This window comes from Triturus cristatus, chromosome 4_1 (assembly GCF_964204655.1).
Source record: "Triturus cristatus chromosome 4_1, aTriCri1.1, whole genome shotgun sequence".
In the NCBI taxonomy this organism is placed as follows: Eukaryota; Metazoa; Chordata; class Amphibia; order Caudata; family Salamandridae; genus Triturus; species Triturus cristatus.
In genome coordinates this window covers 1143288822-1143306611 of record NC_140585.1, presented here as the reverse complement: position 1 = coordinate 1143306611, position 17790 = coordinate 1143288822, and the positions used below count along the sequence as shown (strand labels likewise).

Genomic DNA, 17790 nt, shown 5'->3' with positions numbered 1-17790 from the left:
TATCACTTGGTTACCTCCATGTTTGTGATGCAGGAGAAATTCCAAGTACAATATAGAGGGCCACTTCATGCTTCTTTTTAATACAATTAAAGGTAGAGCCAACAGATAGTATTGTCATATAAAATTGAAAATCTGTAACTGATTGGCTATTTGATTTTACAATTTGTCAAACGTCACCTTTGAATATCAGAAAAATAACAAGTTTTTTTACACCAGGGGTTTCCATATTTTTTTTAGCATAGCCACATAAAACAAAATGCATACTACAAATCTTCAAGGAAATTAACTATACAGTCAGAGGATATCCTGACTGTCTGTTATGGATCTGTCCCCCCTGATCCCACGTTGGCCATCCTTGTTGATCTGGCTCACCCCGGCTTCCTTTTCCTCTACTTGTCACCAGTGATTATAGTTGGACTGGCCTGCATGGAACTCAGTAAGCTTCTTGCCAGACCTGTGCTTGTGAATATAACAATGAGGGGCAGAACCTAACATGTGAATGACTCTGTCACAATTCTTTTAGCCTTTTTGATGTGTAGGTAGTGGTACGCATCTTCCGGAAATTTTACTTGTACCTGCAGAAAAATATTTACATTTATATTTTTTAAGGAACTTTGAACCTATTTTTACCTCTTTGTATATTATTATATGGGAGGAATGAATTTACAGGTTGCTCTGTAGAGGTTTAAATCACTTATATCGATCACAGATTAGAAAGAAGGTACTCGTTGCAGGAGTTTTGGGAGATTCTAACTGTAATTCTGTTCTTGTTTCCGCCTACAGTAACTAGTACTTCTAAGAATATAAATATTGGGTTTAAACGTACCGTTTTACCATGGCCGCCACTCCTTTTATCTTCTTTGGAATAATTTGCATATAAGTTTTGCTACAACGGGGGAGTGGATTTTTACATAAAATGTCCTTTTAGAATAAGTGTCAATTATAATGAAATTTCGTAGGTATGCCTATCTACTATCTGGCCCATGGTGACAGTTTTAGCAAGAATGTACATTTTGGGGTTGTTTGAAGACCTTACTATGACTGCTATTGGTTTTGAACTATAAAAACAAATTGTTTCCTTCCATGAATTGCCCAGTTTTGGACATTACAATAATAATAGATTAGATGTATATTTATCTCGATTTAACTGATGACGGTAAAGGTTTAAAATATGTAAGTGTAATATTATTATCTTGATTTACTCATGGCTAAAATTAGTATATCCTGCCTTATTTTATTGTGGTTCTCTTCAGAGAACCAAACTTTGACTATTCTGCCATTGATTTCACTTAACTTTGAAAAATTTGCACGCAACTTTTGCTGCTACGGCGGGGTATGAACTATGTGCATAAAATTTGTATTCTTTTATGCAGTGCCCATTTGTGGAAATTTTAATAATAATTTACATGTATATTTATCTGATGGTGTAAAGGATTTAAATATATAATTGTAATATTTGTGTCTAAACAAATGTATATTTTGTTTTTACTGTGGACCTCATAAGATATCCAAATCTTAATAAAGTTGCAATTGTACCTTTCTCTTTTCAAGCACCTTTGTCCTTTGTTCTTATGACCCTGATATATATCACAGTGCACTATAGAACTTCAGGCCCAAATCACAAAACCATTAGTGCACCAGTACATCTTCGATGCAAGTGCAGTGGCACCCACTGAGAAAAATAGAGGTAATACAATCAGAATGTATGTACATCGACATGGGTAGGTGTAACTTTAAATTCTGGAAAATCTGCAAGAAAGGAGGATTTTCAGCAGACATCAGTGTGGTACTAGGGGTGGGATCATAGCTGTTCCCAGAAAGGAGGTGATGGGGGATTGTGGAGTATGCTGACACCTCCAAAAGTCATAACTTTTTCAGTATTTACAAACCTTCCCAATGATTTTCACACTTAATTTCCACTCCTCCTGTACCTACTCAAAGAAGGCTGGGATAAGTGTGAATATTGAATGTGAAAACACAGACAAACTCACCATATTTCATGGGGGTGCCGTTCCAGGGGGTCTGATGTAGGGTGAGGAAGGCCAGCTGTTCACTAGATTTTCAGGATACCACAAATGATCCATTTAAATGCAAGGAATCTACCTAGAACTGGATTATATATTGGTGATCCTGAAAATGTAGCCTGGATCTGGCTCTCTTTGACCTACTTTGGACACGTTCTGTAGGAGAAACAGAGTTCTTCATTGAAAATGAAACCATGCAAGTTATTGAACCCCAGCAGAATTTTCACTGGCTGAAAATCCACCAGTTCAGAGTTAAATGTAATAAACAAAATGTACTGTTTTAACAAATGTCCAAGTAGAGGTTCTTGTATTGTGGACAGTACCATGAAAAGAGTAAATTTTTTAAAAGTTGTAGGTGCAGGTTTTTGAATCTCTGTTGCTGTTTTCTTTTGTAGTCAGTCCCGTCACAACTTCACACAATTCTACCCCCCTCCCCCCCCCACTTCACAAGTGTGAACTAATGGTTGGAAATGTTACACCGTTCAAATGGAAGCCATTGTGACAAGATGATAAGACATCAAGGGAATTGATTCAATTCCTCATTTGGCATGGAAAGGTGGATCCCAAAGCTGAGGCAGGACTGCCTTACCCGATTCCGTGGGGGTGGGGCTGATGGCCGACAGCATCTCCTTTTCCTTTTCATAGTCACTCCGGCAGAGGAGCTGCCCTTCCTTCAGCACAAACTCGTCCCCCCGTTGCAATCGGCGCTCGCACTCGCAGCAATAGAAACAGTTCACGTGGTAGACGTTGTCCAGGACTCGCATGATGAACTCAGACGGGTTGATCACCTTCAGACAGCTGCTGCACTTCGTTGCAAAAAGTCTAGCAGGAAGGAAGCAACAGGCAAGAATCAATTAGTCCAGCTCTTTCTTTTTAAGGCTAAGAGTAGGCAATATTACAGGACCAGAGGTTTCAAGTTTCCCAACTTTGCTTTCTGCATGGCTCAGAGAGTCTGAGCCAGTACTCATTACCACCTAGGTATGGACTCCCTACTTGTAAAAGAAGGCCAGGAAAGCTAAAACACTTTTCCATTTGTGAAATGTCTTTAACTTCATAAACAAAAAAATCTCTCTGCATGTGTCTGTTCTTTGAAAAACTTATAGAAAGAGCAGTCTTATCCCAGATCTCAAACTTCCTGGAAGCAAATATGCTGCTGTATGACCAACAAAACAGACTTCTGCCCAGGAAGAAGTACTGAATCAGCAGAAATCTCCTTCTGGATCATTTGAGAACAACTGTGGATAGAAACAAGCTTGCAGCACTACTACTCCTCTACCTCTCAGCAGCTACCAGCACTGTGCATGGTGGAACGCTAGTACAAAATCTAAAAGAAATTGATATTGATGACAACATGTTTTACTGGATCGGCTCCTCCCTGATGCACAAAGCAAGCATTATCAATGCACCCCCTCTCATTTTGAAACTAGACAGTATCAAGGCATGAGTAACTTCAGGCCAATCGTCGTGCCACTCGTTTTAGCGTATGCCTCGGCCCACTCCAGGAACTCATCAAATCTTTTCAACTCATATGTTAAAAGTAAGCTGATGACATCCAAATAATCAATAAACTGGAAAAACCTAATAACCTTTACATTTCAAAACTAGGTGCCTCACAGCTGTGGATCACTGGATGATGACCAGCTGCGGCCCGTGCAGATAAGAGCGGTGGGGCCGGGTTTGGAGGGTATTCGACAGATGACCACGAGGGAAAATTAAATAAATAATTAACATTTCCTTGTCGTCGTCAGTCGAAATCCCCCCCACCCCATCAAAAACTGAGACACTAAAAAAACTATGGTGAATTGACAATCTGCCAAAGAACTAGAAACCCCACAAGCAGTTTCAATAGAAGAAAAAAACATTGGAACTATCATAGACTCATCTCTTACTATGGATACTCAGGTAAACCAAGCAACAATTCATTTTCTTACATCTGAGATTCCCACAGAAGGCCCAAAAAGTACTTTCCTTGCCATATCAGGACTGGAATATGCCGGTGGATAATAATGTGGAGCGACAGTTTCAGCTATGAGATACCTCCAAAGAATACAGATCGCAGCTGCGAGACAACAGCTTCATGGGAACCTGCAAAACCACATCTCTCCTACCTCGAAGGCCTGTCGCTGGTTCCCTGTTGCTAGAATATCTACTTTCAAACTACTCTGTATTACATGCAAATTGATAAATGTAATGGGGGCAGGTTTTCTATAGATGAAGCTTAAGAAATACTCTCAGAAAGGACACTACATTCCAGAGAGCCTCCCAACTTATCATACCACCAAACAAGAACAAAACTAATAGCGGCACATCCTTTTCTGTCAAACCAGCTAAGTTATGGATCTTAATAACGGGCTAAGATACCAGCCATCGACAATCACATATGATTCTTGAGGAAGGAAAAGACCTGGCTTTTCCCTTCATGAATCACTTAAAGAGAGCTCACCCTTATCACTTTGCTACTTCACTAGTAAATTTGGAACCACAAAACCCCATCTAGAAAAAGCGTCAATTTTCAAAATTCACACATAAGCACTAATGCTCATCTCATCACCCAACCAGACAAAACAGAAGCGACTATGAACGGTGGATTCCCTCACAGATATCACAAGAACTGGACTAGCTCCAATGCTACAGCAATAGGCACATTTAAATAACTACAGATAGGCACCCTTTTCACAAACTGGAGCATGCAAGTGATACCTCCAATACAAATGTTTTTTGATCACCCACTCAGGAACTTCTGAATCATTGCTCTAAAATTCACCTTATATGACACTTACATGACTAGTTGTAATGATATCCTGCTGGCACACTAAAATACTCTTGAGTAAATAAATGCATGAATTGCTGTCCTAACTTTCAGCAGCCTACTCTTAACCCGAATGCATGGAATTGAACAGCCAGCTATAGACATTTGCAGAAACCTCCACCAAGTTTCATGATAAAAACACTACAAACTGCATAACACTGAAAGAAAATAGCATGAGTATGTGTAACTCTTATACTTTTCTTAATTACTAACATTTGCATCCCGCAGCGTAGGGTGTTATATATTGTCAGAACAATACAAAATAACAAATGTCCATGAGTGGGATTGTATGAAGAATATCCATAACAAAAGTATCCTCTGACATACATATAGTGGCCTAAGAATCTTTAACAAAAAAATCGCTCCATTGGGGGAAGATTTTCTATTATCTCCAGTGGGGCAATATTTTTGTAAACAGATTTGTGGACTCAGTATTTTTGTCTATGTTTTTGGAAACTATGGGGCCCATTACCATGGCGGGCGGATCGCCACCGCCCAACTGGCGGTGGCGATCCGCCCGCCAAAACTCACCGTCGGACGGCCTTTTACCCCCGCCACATTAGCATGGTGGGGGGTACTGCGGCGGACGGAAAGACCATCCGACACTTTTCCGCCCGCAGGCTATCGTTACGTTTGCCTGCTGGGCGGAAACGGCCCATAATATGGTGGCGGTGCCCTGCAGGCACTGCCATCCATATTATGATGGGTGCGTTAGAATGCCTTTCTATGGCGGATACTCTACCATGGAATGGCATGCGGTCTCTGGCTTGGAGGGCCCGTTGCGGGCCCCCGGTGTTGGGGGGGTTGGGGGTGCACATGGGGGGTACCCATGGTACCCCCCTTCATTGGCATGCACAAGGTGGCAGGCACCGCGCGGGGCCTGTCACGTTGTGCATGCCAATGCACAACATGCCTTTTTAACATTGTGGCGGGTGCTGCTTACAGCACCGCCTGCCACAATGTTAAATATGCAGGATGCGACCGCCAGGGTGGCGGTTGCATCCTAATAGGCACAGTGGGACCGCCGCACCTCTGGCGGTCGGTCCCGTTTATCGTTACGGTGCCATCGTAATATTATAATATGGTCAACTGAGCTACTAACTGGCACTGAAAAACCTGTCTGCTCTACAGGAGTCAGTCTTTAAAAGTGTATAACCTTTGTTATTTAGTTAGCTTGTTGGACAACAGAAGTCGCTTCTTTAGATATTTGTCATATAATTGAATTTATGTTTTTTAAGCAAGGGACTGTATGCAGTCGATCTGATTCACCCTGTGGTTGAAAGTCTGAAATGTACTGAACTAGGCTTACATCTGTGTTTTAAGTATATCTCTCACTTTCACAGACTCCTCAGAGAATTCTTGGAGTATGCCTGGGGAGTTGACCCTTTCACAAATTGTTGTGAGTACTCACATGTGTATCTATCAACAAACACAAAAGGTATGTGCAGCTATATCCACATGTTGAAATGCCATACAAAGGTAATTTGGACCTGCTTTTTTTCTTCAAATACCTGTCTTTATGAAAAAACTCTGCATCCTAACCCCTCAAACAATTTCTGGGAGATCCGTTCTTTTAACTAAAATGTACTTTAAATGTTTGCGTGCCTTATGGAAAGCCACCTTCACGTCTATAGATGGAAATCAATACACTTTAGGTTGATGTAATGTTTGCAGCTGAGAAATGAACATGCATTTCCTTTTTGTTATCTATTTTGTAAAATCTTGCAAGTCTTATTAATTCGGATCACATTTGTATGTATTTCCTACAAGTGAGTGTTCAACATTGTGTGTTTTAATCTAATTTATGTATACATTATTGAAAATACCCAGATATAAAAATCTAATGTTGAATCTAGTCTTAACTTTCTAATACTGTTTTTATTCATTCAATTGTGTAATTGTAGAACTTTTCAGCAAATACTGCTCTAACATGGCTCATTATGCACACCATATGAAACTGCCCTAGATTCAAAAGTATCTTTATGTTATGATGCTTCTCGATATGAATTTATATTACATGATTTTGTGAATGGTCTCCTGTTGTAATTCACAATAGATGCTCTTTGACTTGACTGCTGATTAAAACATCTCATAAAATGGCTGGAGGGCTCTGAAGTTACGCTTTAGCTTTTGGGTGAGGTTCCATGTTAAAAACAATAAAATAATAAGACAGAGGGTGCCCTTGCATTTGTCTCCTTCTGCGGGGAGGAGGCTATGCATTCCTCACCAAAGAAAGGTCCCCAGACACAAAGGTGTTTCAGGCCACCAAAGATGGAGATCAGATATGAGCCTAATCATTGAATATTACAATTTTTTTTAGAAGACAGCAAGGCAAGCTCATGGACAAAGAAAGAAGACTGCCAGTCTGATGCTGCCCAGCAAGGCGGATTTCACTGCTTGTAGTGATTCTGGAACTCAAGGGGTCCTGGGTTTCAAGTGAGCTAAGCTGGCAGAGGCTTCCATGGAACTGATAAAAGGTCTTATTTAGCGAATGGTATCAAAGTCTGTTGGGGTTTGCAATCCATTGCAATCCATTGCAAACCCTCTCTCATTGGCTAGCAGGATTTGTGTCCGGGCATCATAGTGAATGTTCCCCTATTTGGGAACAACCAGGCATAGCCCTGTCACCAATCCTTCTTTGCCCAGGTGTACAAAGTCCCACAACAGTCAAGGGTTGGAGGGTTTTGGGGTGTATATGCCTGTTTTTCCACTAATCGCTTATAGTTTAATTGTTTTGGACTTTGTGAACATTTAGTACAATAAAGACCATAATGCAAAAGATACGGTGGGAGTTACCTTGAGAAATTTCCTTGGTGGGATATTTGGGATGTAAAAGGGAGGTGCTTGGAATTCTGCCTGGGCTGTACACAATCGCTAACAAAAATGTCCAGATATCAAATTGTATCTGAAACACATGGCCATTTAGCTTCTGCCTCTTGCAACTGACAACCAGGTCATAATGGCATTTACCGAAGTGGACAAGATCCTGTAGGCAACAAAACTGAGAACGCCAGCACGTGTGACAGAACTAAGAAAATGTGGCATTTGCATCAAGACTTTAATTCCACATTGTGACTTTTGAGATCTGCTTGCCTCTGCATAGCAATGTTCCACTCCTGTTAATGTTCAAACCTTATAGGCAAGTATTTTGAAGCGATTTGAAATGTGAACCAATGAAAAATGCGTTTTTGAAGAAGGAAGTAATTAATTCCATTATTATTTATGGATTGTTTCTACATATATTGCTTTGTTTTGATCCTCTTTGTATCTTTTGAATCCTATATAATGAGTATACCGCCTCCTTTGCTCTGACTTAATTTTATAATGACAAGCACCGTTCCCCACAATTAATGAGACAGGCCTTATCCTTTTCAATTTCAGACCAGAAAATATTTGCAGCACTATAACGGGCATGAGCCCTGACCATTTCTTGTAGCTGGCTGCTGGGGAGCAGCAGGCACACTGTCTGGGAGTGTGAGAAACCGGCCTTCTTTTATTTCCACTGTCCTTTACAGAAATAGAATATGGGCGGCAGATACACTGAGTAGTGAATGATCAGTGTATTGACTGCCCTTCTTTTTCCATGACCTTAGTGGAAACAAAAGAGAAACTAATCTGCTGTGTTCTGCTGCTCTGCAGACGAGGACTGTGCAGGAGGTAGCAGAGTCCCGGATATAAGTGTTGGTGGTAGCCCCCGGCAACCAACACCACAAATAAAAATGCTGACATGACTATAAACTGGAATGAGAGGTACACCAAGAGGGTCGGGATTTATGACTAATGTTAAGCAAGAATATTTGAATAATTTTACAAAAACTGTGTATCAGTCATTGTATTGAAATAAGCTATCTATCTAGCACTCATACAGCTTCTGATTCTCCAATTATTTCCAGACCATGGAGCAACATGTGAAGATTTCCACGAAATATAGTGTTTGACAAATGTTGATTATTTGAAATATAAAGATTGAAATAATTAATTATTTGTAGAGGCCAACTATGCCTTAAAAGGTAATCACTTTAAAGTAGCAATTTTATTCCACAACAATGTCATGCCCATCCAAGATCCCAAGGACTGTTTTACTTTTGAAAGATTAGGTGATAAAAAAACAATTGGCAATCCATGTGCTAATTAAGGATTTATAAAATAAATAGTCAAACAAAATTTATGACAAAGGAATCATTTTCCGAATTGAATTGGTATACTGTGGGGTGCAAAGACCTGAGAATTTTGGGGGAACAGAGGTTGCCCCTAATATCCCATCAGAACACTCTTGGCCAATGAACTGCACAATCAATAAACAGAACATACACAATTCACCCATAAATGGCACAATCTCTCTCAATAAAGAAAACAAAACCTGCTGATGAACTGAAGAGTCCTTACTGATTACCAGAAAATTCTCTGCCAGTTAAAAACATTATCATACAATCACTGTCAATGAAAAGAACAATTACTGCTGATAAATAGAACAATCACCTCCGGTGAACAGAATATTCACTGCTGATGAAAAGAACACTTTCTGCCAATGAACAACATAATCATTGCTGCTGAACAGACCTCCCCATGCAAGTGAACAGAAAAATCACTACCATGAAAGAGAACACTTCCCACAGGACGAAAAATACAATCACTCCCAATAAAGAGAGTAATCACTTCCAGTGAATAAAACTAAGCAAAACAGCTGCTGCTGACTAATGCTGCTAACTTTATTGATAAACTGAAGTCACTGCTACTGAACGGTAGATTCACTGCTGATAAATCATATAGAAAACACTGTCGATCAACCTAACAGTTACAGATGATAAAAATAACAATCACAACTGAACCGAATAATTACTGCTGATAGACGAAATAATCACTGCTGATTAATAGAACAATCACTGCTTAGGAATGGAGCAATCGCTGGTGATGAATAACGGAACAGTTCCTGCTAGTGATGAACACTAGAAAAATCAATGCTGAAAAACAACATGATCACTCTAGTAAACAAGATGATGATAACTGCTGAAAGTTTACAGAAACTTTACTACCGATAAACAACAGAACAATCACTGTGGATGCACAGAGCGATCATCTGGGACACACAGAACTAACTATTACTGCCAATGAAAACCAGAACAATCACTTCTGTTGAACCTAATAATTACAACTAATAATTAACAAAACAAGCAACAATGATGACTTTAACGACCACAACAAATAAAAAACTGGAAAAAGTTACAACTGTTGTTTAGAATAGCTCCTAGTGGCAAGACAACACAACTGTCACTGATGACAAACAGAACCATCACTTCCAATGAAATACAGAACAATCATTGAAGATGAATATTACAATGACTAATGTTGAACAGAACATTTTCTGTTCATGGACAGCAGTATAGTCCTTGCTAATGTACAGAACAGTCATCACCAATCGATAACTTAAAATTCTCTGTTGATTATTTGAACTATGTTGCTGTAGAAAAGAGCAATTATGGCTGATGAATAAAAGGACTTTCATTTCTGATGAACAACTAAACAATCACTATTGTTGAACAAAACAATTACTGCTAATGAATAAAATAAAATAAAAAACAAGCACCACAAATGAAAACAATCACTGTTAATAATGAGGACACTTTCTGCTGTCGATTTTGTTAAATTTTAGTAATGAACAGCAGAACTGTAACTGGTGACTTAACATAACAATCCCCTCTATTAAACAACAGAGCAATCACTATATATAACAATTGCTGTTGTTGAACGGAATGATCTCTGCGGATAAACAAAAGCATAGTCACTGCTAATGAACAGAACAATCACCAACAAATGGCCATAAGAAAAATCACTGCTGATGAACCAAACTATTGCTACTATTGAAAAAATGAATAACTGCTGATCAGTACAGAACAGGCACTTCTAATAAACATCTGAACAATCACTGTGATGAACAAAACAACTATTTCTGATGGACATAACAATAAATGTCGATAAATAGAATGATATTTACTGTTGTCTGAAAGAAAGACTGCTGGTGAACAATACAAAAGTCACTACCAAAAAATCACTACAAAGGAATACAGATGGCGAAAAAATTATTTTTTTCAGGTGCGCAGAACAATCATTGTTGATTAATAGAATAGGTTCAGCTATTGAACAGAACAATCACTGGTGATAAACAGAACAATTTCTACAGTGGAATAGATCAGTCACTAATTATTAAACTAACAAATGGGTTGATGAACCGGAGCCTCAGTTTTCCCGCGTTCATGCATGGATACGCCCTCGAGTGATTAGTGCACTATAAAAATCAACATAACATACCATAACAAGTAGCACATCCATGAAAACTTCAAAAACAGTTATTCTCTCAGGTTAATCAAATGCAATACTTTCCTGATAGCATAGCAAACCATACCCTAAAGGGACTGGTGTAAGAACATAATTGCCAAATGAGTATACCTAAAATGCCTAAACTCTCAAACGAAAACCCAAAAGCAACAGAGTATTGTGCTCATGATAAATATATTATGATAAATCAGATGACAATTTCATACAAGATGTTACAAAAACAGATATTAGTAAACTGGTGTGGTGCTCAAATGTTCAATTGTGCAGCTTTTGTAGAAAAAAAGAAGGAACACACAAAGTAAAAGTACATTGGCTGCTATATTGTTGGAAATCCGCCTTTTCAGTGTGGTCACCTCACATTTTTCGCCTTTTAGTGGATCCTATATTTGTACTGGCATGTGGCCTCTGTGCACTTTAATCCTGCTAACCTGTGGCAAAGTGCATATGCTCCCCCTTAAAACATGGTTTAATTGGCATATTCCTAATGGGTATATTTATCTTACCTACAGGTCCCTAATATACTGTACAAAATGTACCCAGGGCCTGTACGGTAAATGTCAGTAGTAGACTGCAGCACTTATAGTGCCATCCACTACAGTGAAAGCGTAAAACATGGCTGCAAGTGCATCATTGTAGCCTGACTGTGGCAGTTTAAACGCTGCAATTCAACCGTCAAAATAAGCCCTTTTGACAGGTCAAAACCTCCCTATTAAATATTAATAAGTCACCCCCATGTAGGCCTTGTCACTCACAAGACAGAGTGCATAGTATTTCAAAGTAGGGCATGTGGAAATTTAGGCTCAGGTTTACTAGGAGGTTGCATCTGGAGTGTCATTTTTTTGGCACGGACCGAATCAATAGTATTGTGGGATTTACAAAGCCTAATTTGAGTGGCCTTGCTGAGCTTTGCAAAACAAAAGTAATGCAGCGCAGTGCATAGGGATGCCTTACGTTACCTTATATCAAAGAGGCGTTACATGGCGGAGCATGGACATTTCTGTGCATCTGCCCATGTATTTTGATGCAAAGCCTAATTTACTAAAGTCAGAAAACATGGGTTTGTGCCAAATTGGTGTCCCTATTCGAGGCTGGCGTAAGGAAAATATCTTTATTTCTCCTCGCTACTTCCTCTTGGCATGTGCAGTGCATTTGGGCAGTGCACCGTAGCTACCCTGTAGGAGAAAGAACTCACAGCTACAAGATCAAAATACTGTTCCAGAGAGGCTGAGGAGCAAAATAGCACATCCATTATAGGTTTTTCTCCTTTGTATTCTGATACCTCTAGTTCTTTTGATCAATTTAATAATGATGTGATACATGCTATGGAATACAAAGGAAAGAATTATGGACTAGATAAGCTTTTCACATGTGGACCTGGGAACCTTTAGCACTCTGAGGATTCATTGCAGTGAAAGATAAACAGATCATTAGTTTCAGTGTGGCTACAATAAGTACATAAGTATATTAATGAATGCATAGATGAATAACTTAAAAGTAAAGCAACCCTGTATCCACTCAGATAAAGTATCCAGATCCCACAAATTTGCTGTTACCAAATATTTTGATTGGGTTCAGGATGGCGATGTTTGTATTCATAGCTGCTAATTCATACAGTTCCCTCCACTGAGGCGTATCACAGCTATTATACCCTCCTTCATTTTATGCCATCTTTGTAGCTTTGTGCCACATACTGGGGTTTTATGCCATAATCTGCTGTATCAGAAATCATGCCCTACAATATAAAAGCTGGCACACTACAATAGGAAAAATCACGTTATTTAACAAGATCAGCATGTCAACAGAAAATATCATGTTCTGTTATAGACAATATCTTGCTCTTAAATAGACTATATCATGTCTAATAACAAACAAGCTTATGCTCTAAAGCAGCAAGATAATGTCCTTCAGGAGAAAATATTTTCAGTGTAAGAGATTGGATTATTAGGTGGCGTGACTGACTACCCATCTCAAAGAATAACCACGACTCTTAAAATCACTAAATAAACATGAGATCAATCCACTGGTAGTTATGGCACAGAGGATACAGGCTTAAATTAGGGCAATGTTTATAGAATGTATACAGTACCAGTACAGTAATAAATTTGAAATGCAAAATAATAACAATTTCAAACAAATTACACGGAGTGAAATGTAATAAAATAAATTACACCAAAGTGAGAAAAATGAATGAAGTGGAAACATAGATAAGATTTTTAAACATTTTAAGTAGAAGTAGCACCAAAAGCACAAAGCGCCAATGACCGTCAATGGGCACAGTAGGTCATGACCTAGAGGCAATTTGAGGCTGAAGGCGATGGAGCACAGGTCAGATACCAACCAGGTAAACCCTAGCCAAAGATTTTACCTTCAGACTTTTGTTATTTAACATTCAATCCACCACAAGAGTACACTTCTGCAGCCCCTCCCCAGGACCCCAGGGGAGGCAACTATGGGACTCCTAGTGTCCACCCACTTATATCAAAATCCAATTTGAAGCATCCAATGTGCCCTCAATAAACCCAGAGACAAACGTTTGATAAACAAAGTAGTGTTTCCAAGCAAACAGAAAGCGGACACACAATACAGTCTTGACATCCTGTTTACTACTTCCTTTCAACTGTGCCCCAATTATTTTGTGTAAACCCCAGTAACAAAAGAGTGGTAGAATGAAGGCAGGGCTTTCCAGCTGCTAGACAGTGAATACACAAGAATTGTCTTGGCATCCTGTTCTGTACCTTTCAATTGTGCCCCCAGTGTTATATGTAAACCCTGCAGACCTGTCAGTTTCAGAGGAGTCACCTCTGCCCATTCAGGTCTGCCTAATGTTTGCTCCTTGAAAGCATTTCACAACTGGCTGGGAGAAGCTGGAGAGCAAATGCAAAATTGTCTTTCAGGAACTTCGGGGCAGGTAATGAGTAACTTTTTAAAAGTTACTTTTCCTTGATATTTATTAAAATTCAACTTCACTATTAAATTGGTTTTTTACTAATTGTTAAACATAGTGGTTTAATTGTTTTTCTAGCTAGCCCCATTACCAAGTTGCAGTATGAGGAGTTTAATCTGTACTCTGGTTTTCTACATAGGACAGCTATGCCTCCCATAGCTTTTGTGTGCTAGTCACTGTAACAACACTGTAAAGACATGTTAACATTAAATTTATACATGACATGTCCTGTCATAAAGGTTTATCTTGACAGCTTGAATTGCAGCTTTTCCACTGCTACAGTCAGGATAAAATGTTTGCACTGCCACTGTATTTAGATGGCAAAATAGGTGCTGCCATCATCTAGTAGCATTTAACATCCAGGCACTGGGTTCATCTTTTACCCAAGGGCCTTATATGTAAGTTAAATATACAAATTAGGAATATACAAACTGGGCCTTGTTCAAATAGGGAGCCCATGCTAACTCGTTCCCATTGGTTAGCAGGTGTAAAGTGACCAGAGTTCTAAAGCCAGCCAAAATAAAGGGTTCAGCAAGTGGTGAAAAGTCAGGGTGACCATGCAGAAAAAGGCAGATTTCCTACAATGGGCTACAAAACGTTCATGGGCTACAATAGAAAAGATCATTTCAAAACAAGAGAAAAAATCACGTGCGTCATCCAAGTAGATTATGTACTTCAACATAATAAATCAAGCACCACACAAAATATGCCCTACAGTGGGAAAAACAGTGCTGCAATAAAAAATCATGCTCTACAATAAAAAGGATCCGCCTCTGCAATAGAAAAGATCACGCACTACTGTAGGAAAGATCACGCACTGCACTTTGAAGTATGCTGTGGCTCACTATGAAAAATGCCAACCTGGGTTGCCTAATATGAATATTACATGATTCCATATGCCACGTTCAGGACTACAAAATGCCATATGAACAGGGCCAGACTGGGAACAGCAACCAGCCCTGCAGATTGCTGCTCGACCAGCCCTGGGAGGGGGGTGCTAATAAAAAGCACAGCTCCCGCTTTTCTTACCGGGGGCCGATATTGCAGCACTACTGCAAAACCGGCCCCCAGTGACAAAACCACCCCTACTGCCAGAAAATCAGCCCCCACCCCTCCGGCCCACCGGGGAAACGCCTGGTGCCCGCTACGGCCAGTCTGGCCCTGCATACGAAGTATCCCAATGTGCCATACCATGTGCTAAAATATGCGGGTTACTGGGATAATGGAAAAAAGGACAGGTCCATCAACACCAGTGCCCACAACCAAACATTTATTTGCCAGTCTTGAAAGCACCGTTCCCTAATTCAGAACGTTCTTAAGTGTTTCTTAATTGTCCTTAAAATGTGATTTGACATAATAGCTTTTATAGCCTGATTCATGAAGGGTGCGGAGGAAACGTATCTCCGCAAGGAAAACTATTTTTGGTGTGGAAAGAAATACGTGCATATTTCAGCTACATTTATTCATGCACATTTTCCACACAGTGGCAACAATGCACAAGGAAATTTGGCAAAGTTTGTATACTGCTCCACACCTAAGACTGTCATAGATTTCGAGGAATATTTGCAGGATTACTTGGTAATCCCATTAAAACTCAGACATCTACTCTAAATTTCTCTAAACTCTACAAATCAGAAATGTGCTCTAAATGTTGTTTGTCAGCAGATGTTATGTTTCCAGCCTCATCTTTGCTTAAGGGGCACGTGGTTGCTATCCCATGGTCACTTCTAGCTAGCCCTTGGTGGTCTGCAACTCAGCACACTTATGCGGATTCAGTAAAGAGTTGCTAACAAAAAAGTACAAAGCCCCCCCTTTTCTCAAGTTATGTTGATAATGGAATGGGGTCAAAGGATATGTGATGTAATTTCCTGTGTTATGAGGTCAAAGGACAAGTAATGCCACTGACACTCCCCCTGCGGATGTGTTACAAACGAAACCACTGTTTAAACATACTTTTCTCTCCCAAAGTGAAACTAACAGGGGGGGAAGGAAGGGAAAAGACTTCGAGATTACCGATGATGCTAAGTGGGTAAAGTAGTTGCCAGTGATGCCAGCTGGGTGTAGAAGCTGCCAGCAGTGCTGTCTGGGAGCGATAATTACCGGTGATGCCAGCTGGGATGGGTAGTTGGCAGTGATGCCTGTTGGAAAGGGTTTTCATCTATGATGTTAGCGGTGAGGAGCAGGGGCCAATGATGGGTAGGTATCAGTGATGTGAGCTAGGAGGGTTACTAGTAATAAGATGCTGCACTTGTAGGCTCACTAAAGGAGGCGGGAGAGTGTTCTGGGTCTCTCAAGGACCTACCCTATTTACCTTTTTTTCGTGGGCAGGGATGAACCTTTGCCTTCACCCTGTGGAGCTGGTGCCAGGCGTGCCGGAAAACCCGCTGAGGGCTTCTCCGAACTTGGGAACATTTCAAAGTCATGAACTGAGGCTTGGTCGAACTCCCTGTTGCACATTTTTGCTCCCCGGCAACAGTCTGGAAGTGAAAAGCATTAAGCCTAATGTGAGAGGGGAGGGCAGCCCAAAAAAACAGACAATAGGTCTTGACATGCTGGTATGGTGGTTAAAATTGTTTTTGCAAAAATATATGTCGGAAAAATGGAAAAAAAAGTAAAATATGCCGCTGCCTAAAGTGGTGGCCATATTCTTGCAACAAAAAAAATTGCCTTGCATAAAATCTTAGTAGACCAGTATGTGTGATTTCTTGAAAAAAGACGTACTCTGAATCAGTATAGAAATATTTTTCAATTTAATGCCAGAATTTTTTTTTTAATTCTTATTGGCGCAAAGAAAAAGTACTATAACTTCAAATTACCATCACCTGATAACAGAGTTTGAACACATGAGGATAAATAAAATACAAAAATTGTAAAGCGTTGAAAGAATAAGGCATTTTCAAATAAATGTATTATCCCCCCAGGGAAAATGCTGTCAATCACAGTGCAAGAGAACCAATGGCTGAACTGGGCTGACACATTGCTCCATCCTGTTTACTGTGATGGGCGGACTCAAATATGAATGACAGATGCACACACCAATGGATGAAGAATTTTATGGATGTTTTCTTTATGTTTGCGTTTTATTGATTACATGAGGTAAAAAAAATCAAGTTGTCGCTGGGCCAGAACTGACAAGGTGTGCAAGTGGCAAGCGCTAGTTGCGGCCATGAGTACAGCTGGATACTAATTAGTATCTTTACCTGCTGGAGTACGTAGTGGAGAGAGTGCATCGATGGTTTTGTTTCCCTGCCTCCAGCAGAAGGCCAAAAAAGTTCAAATTCCGATTCGAGCCTTTGGCGGGAAACAAGGGGCAGGCTTGGTAGTGCAAGGCTGCCCGGGGGGTTGCGCAGCAAACCCCTAAAAGGGCAGCCGCCTTAGTGCCGCATGAAGGCACTGTGGGCAGCCGGTCTAGTTCCTGGCTTGGGCCAGGGAAGACGTCCGGCAAGGACTGGTGGTCCACGGATGGGAGGGGTGGCCCCTCCCAAGATTTGGTATGCACCAATCGGCGACTGCCATGGTGTAATTTAGGCTTATCAGACGGGCAGGCTGCTAGGGGTTGGCCTGCCCTGGGATCGGATCGCCCGTAAGATAACCCACCATGTTTGCATATTGGTTATGCTAATATACCTGCAGCAATATTTCTCCACTTAAAATAAGTGTCGTTTGGTTTATTTATGTAT

The 17790-nt window shown here is 40.2% G+C and overlaps 1 protein-coding gene across 1 annotated transcript in view; it reads right to left on the bottom strand.

Annotated features, from left to right (window-relative positions):
- LOC146856205 (LIM homeobox transcription factor 1-beta-like) overlaps positions 1-17790 on the bottom strand; it is a 513853-nt gene that overhangs the window by 45335 nt on the left and 450728 nt on the right. Inside the window, exon 4 of the mRNA XM_085650711.1 lies at positions 2614-2846. Coding sequence (XP_085506837.1) covers positions 2614-2846 — 233 coding nt within the window. The remainder of the gene's footprint in view (positions 1-2613; positions 2847-17790) is intronic.